At 45.6% G+C, this 4,723-nt stretch overlaps 1 protein-coding gene across 1 annotated transcript in view; it reads right to left on the bottom strand.

Moving 5' to 3' along the window:
• The window catches only part of LOC147032753 (differentially expressed in FDCP 6-like), a 213,829-nt gene extending 210,119 nt beyond the window's left edge, over positions 1-3,710 (bottom strand). The window contains exon 1 of the mRNA XM_085870623.1: positions 2,962-3,710. Coding sequence (XP_085726749.1) covers positions 2,962-3,583 — 622 coding nt within the window. The 5' untranslated portion in view covers positions 3,584-3,710. The remainder of the gene's footprint in view (positions 1-2,961) is intronic.
• Between the last annotated feature and the right edge of the window lie 1,013 nt (positions 3,711-4,723).

Here is a 4,723-nt window from a genome sequence, read left to right as displayed (position 1 = left end):
ACCAGTAGGGATTCGATGGAGAGAGCATAAAGCAACCCGGAAAGAGAGCAACCTTGTCTAATTCCCTTGTTAATAGACAAAGGTGTAACAAGTTCATTGTTTATCTTCAGCACACTATAAATATTATTGTATAGTATTTTAATATAAGAGATGAAGGTTGAACCAAGTCCAAACCGCTCAAGTACTCTGAAAAGGTACCGATGGTCAACACGGTCAAAGGCTTTCTCCTGATCAAGGAGAAGAAGTCCTAAATCTTTAGGGTTTTCCTTGCACAGTTCAATGATGTCTCTCACAAGGGAGATGTTGTCATAAATGGAACGTTTTGGGACACAGTAACATTGGTCTTCTTTCAACAACGAGGATAAATAAGGAGTAAGTCGCGATGCCAGGGCTTTTGAAAATATCTTATAGTCCGTACATAACAGGGAGATAGGACGCCAATTTTCAATACTCAGCATGTCTCCCTTTTTTGGGATGAGGGTAAGAAGAGCTCGTCGGCAACTCTGAGGTAGCTCTCCAAGCTGGCAGCTTGCGTTCAAGGTGTTAATGAGTTCTGGACCCAATAAGTGCCAAAACTTCTTGTAAAATTTGGTTGTAAGTCCATCCAATCCAGGTGCTTTCCCAATGGCAAGGCCGTGCAGGGAAGTGCCAAGTTAATCCAAAGTGATGGGTCTCTCCAGTTGGGAACGCCCATCTTCACACAACACTGGCAGGCCTACGGAGATAGAGGCGACACAGACAGGATTTATTTGTTCCATTGAATATATTTTCGAAAAGTATTCCTTCACGAAAAGTTTGATTTCTGATTGTGTAAAGGTAATGGATGAATCTGCTAATCGCAGCTGAGAAAGCTGTTTACTGGGAAGACGTTTCTCTCAGGAAAAGAAGTACTTGGTTGGTACGTCTGCCTCATTCAGGTGTCGCACCCTCATCCGAACTAAGGCACCACGTGCATTCCTCTCGGTTATTTCCTTTAATAAGGACTGTTTCTCAGTTAAGGTTTTTTGTATGTTACTATTATTTTGTCCGATGACTCGTTGGAGTTGTAAAATCTCTAACTGTAATATTTTCTTAACTTCATGGTCAGCCCTTGTTGATAAAAAACGATACTGTTGACAGAACCCTTTAATTTGGGTTTTTACCAACTCCCACCATATCAACGGGTTAACGGAACAGCTTAGCTTCTGTTCTAGGAGAGACGTCCAGAAGGATTCAAAGGCCTGAGTGAAGTTGAGGTTTTCTAGTAAACTGTTATTGAATTTCCAGTGAGAGCTCCCTGGACATGGTTTAGAGAGTTGAATATAGACTCGAGCTAGGGAATGGTCGGAGAAATCAGAAGGCACAATATCGGATTTATAAACTCCATGTAATAAATGAGAATTTACAAAGATGCGATCAAGCCTCACAAGTGAGATGTGGTTGTTTAAACAAAGACACCATGTATTAGACCGATCAGAAGGGTGCTGCATGCACCAAATATCATGAAGATTATATTTCGCAATGATGTCTGCAAAAGGTTTTGCGGTACATGGTTGGGGTTCCGACCCGTTCCGGTCAAATGAAGCATTAACAGTACAGTTAAAATCGCCACCAATAATTAGACAAGTCTGCAAATCCAGTGTTTGCAGGAATTTTCTCAGTTCGGCAAAAAAGGAGACCCGCTCGTCATTTTTGCTTGGAGCGCACACATTGGGAATTGTGAACTTGATCTGATTGATAGAGAAGGTCACAGAGGCAAGGTGTCCATCATTAATACTCATAAATTTAAGGCAGGACGGATGGAAATGTTTCCCGAAGACAAACATGATGCCTGCCTTCGACGTGGAGTTGTTACTGAAGAAACATTTCTTGTCCATAAATAGTCACCACTGAGCCTGAACAGATCGGACAGCATGGGCGTTTTGTAACAAAGCTATGTCGAGACCGTTGACCTCAACCAACTGTTTAATTTGGATCTTGCGGAGCGGACTCCCACCACCATTAACATTTATTGTTCCAATCATGAAACTGGCCATGAGAAAAATAATAGTTTCTAAGAATAAGATCAGAAGCGGGATAATTGATTAGGATCCCTTTTCACCTTGGCAATCAGTTTTTTTAAGCGGTGACAGTGTGTCTGGTGGAAACCGAATAAGTCAGGCTTACGTACGATAGCCTGAGCAGACTCAAGGAAGGACGGTAGGTCTGGAAAGTATTCCGTCAGGTTTATGTTGCGTTTCCTGTATGTATTTTGTAAGAAGAGTCTTATTTGTTCAGGGGGGGTAGGACTTTGACCGGTGAGCTTCTCCACCGTTTCCACCTGACTGTTCCTGTTTACTTCCTCCAGGTCAGATTCGTCAGAGTCGGTTTTAGTTTCCGAGTCACACAAGCTTGTACTGTCCTGCATATCGATACTGTCATCAGTATTGATACACGGATCTGTACTGGTTACCACGTCTATGTGCTCTTCCATTGTGGGAACATATCCTGGTGAAGTAATGGAAATAATCGGGGGAGTTGATGAAACAGAAACACCATCAGTGGATGTAACGATATCGCTTCCCTCGACCGTAACGGTGCTATCGACCTCCAACGGCGTGGAGGTGTACAGTACTTTGGGGGTCTCTCGTAAAACATCCATTTTAACATTTCCTGCGTTTCCAGCTTCACCACGTGATGAGATGGGAGCAGCAACAAGGTTAACATTTGTTTCACTATTTCCCGCTGACAAGGATTTAAGGTTAACATTTGTTTCACCATTTCCCGCTGACAAGGATTTAAGGTTAACATTTGTTTCACCATTTCCTGCTGACAAGGATTCAGGGTTAACTTTTACCGAAGTGACAGCAGGATCATCACTAGTGGTCTGTGCATCACAGTCAATGGACTTTCCAATAGGAGAGTTTTTAACGAGTGAAACAGTTTTGTTTACTGTGATAACAGGTAAAGTGGTCTCTGTAAGGGAGACGTCGATGTTCTCACCGGCAAGTAGGCTGAACTTGTTGGTCGTAGGTACCGGGGTCCGGGTCCATTCCGGGTCCATTCCGGGTAGGCCTTGTAGAGTGACGTCAGTCACAACTGCAGGAACATTACCGACAGATTCCTCGTTCGTAAATGCTCCTTTCTTCTGGGTTAAACGACCATCAGGTAAAGTCTTTCCCTTTCTTGATGAAACGATGGTGAAACCATCCCAAACATTTGTTTTGCTGTTTAAACGATCGGACTGAGGGGACTGGGGGTTGTTACCAGACACGGGATTCGCTTCCTTCACAGTCGAGGAAGAGGAAGAGGAAGAGGAAGAGGAAGAGGAAGAGGAAGAGGAAGAGGAAGAGGAAGAGGAAGAATTCTTGTTGACGAGGTTTATTTCATCGTTCAATGAGGTTGACTTTGGGCAAGATCGTTTCAAGTGTCCGAAATTACCACATTCGAAACATTTCAGGGTGTCATTGGTTATGTAGACTTGGTAATCATGGTTAACAATTTTGAGTTTTAAAACGATGTTCAAGGTTCTTTCAGCGTTAGAGGGAGGAAGCACCACATCAGCTTGTCTCCGAAAAGACATCACATGCTTCATCCGATCGTCCTGGCTACGTAAAGGTAACATGGTGATCTGAGAAACCACAGAACCATAATAGTTGATAGTCCGGTCGATACGATTTCGTGAACCAGTTCTGTCTCAGACACGAAGATTACCACACGTTTGTTCATTCGTGAGGCTGCACGAACTTTGTCAGTACCGACTGTTTCCCGTAGTGATAACGAGATCCTCGACGCTGACGTCGTCGGGTGACAGACGACGCCATGTTTTCTTGTTCATGCTTCAAATGCCGATTAACGGGAATACGAAGTCATATTTAGGAAGGGGGAGGAGGAGCGATTGCTCTCGTGCAGTAATTAATATAAACACGAGCCGAGACAGGTTTCCAAAGGAAATAAACACAGCCACAGTGAGGAAAAAAACGATCAGTTGAAGGCCCGGGATGGGCTGCCAACTAAAAGTTATCCAAAAGAAGCTGTGGGCTCTTTCTCTCTCTATCTCGGGGAAAAGGTATGCGAGGAGAAAACAGGGGGATGGGGAGGAAAGGGGAAGAGATGAACCGAAGGCCAAACCGTGAAATAACAAGGACAGATGGGCGGGGTGGGGTGACGACGGCGCGAGGGAAGGCCGGAGCGCGAGGTCTAACGAAGAGGGGAGGGTGGGAGCACAAATGACGATGCGTAGAAGGAAACAAAGGAAGGGAGGTGAAAAACGATGTGAAAGGGGATAGAAAGGCACAAAAACAGGGCAGATCACAGTTCACCAAGACCACACAGCCGCCATGACACTCCACTCGTCTCACCAACAGCCAGCAGGGAGAGGGAGAGAGAGAGAGGGAGAGAGAGAGAGGGAGAGGGAGAGGGAGAGGGAGAGGGAGAGGGGAAGGGAGAGGGAGAGGGAGAGGGAGAGGGAGAGGGAGAGGGAGAGGGAGAGGGAGAGAGAGGGAGAGAGAGAGAGAGGCAGAGAGAGGGAGAGAGAGGGAGAGGGAGAGAGAGGGAGAGGGAGAGAGAGAGGGAGAGAGAGAGGGAGAGAGAGAGAGAAAGAGAGAGAGAGAGAGAGAGAAAGAGAGAAAGAGAGAGAGAGAAGGGGGGGGGGGAAGAGAGAGGAGGGGGGAAGAGAGAGGAGGGGGGGAAGAGAGATTAGGGGGGAAGAGAGATTAGGGGGGAAGAGAGATTAGGGGGGAAGAGAGATTAGGGGGGAAGAGAG

This window comes from Eptatretus burgeri, chromosome 2 (assembly GCF_056783735.1).
Source record: "Eptatretus burgeri isolate ZD-2024b chromosome 2, Ebu_testis_v1, whole genome shotgun sequence".
NCBI classification, from domain to species: domain Eukaryota; kingdom Metazoa; phylum Chordata; class Myxini; order Myxiniformes; family Myxinidae; genus Eptatretus; species Eptatretus burgeri.
The sequence above is the reverse complement of the archived record's forward strand: the minus strand, read 5'-3'. Positions and strand labels throughout refer to the sequence as shown.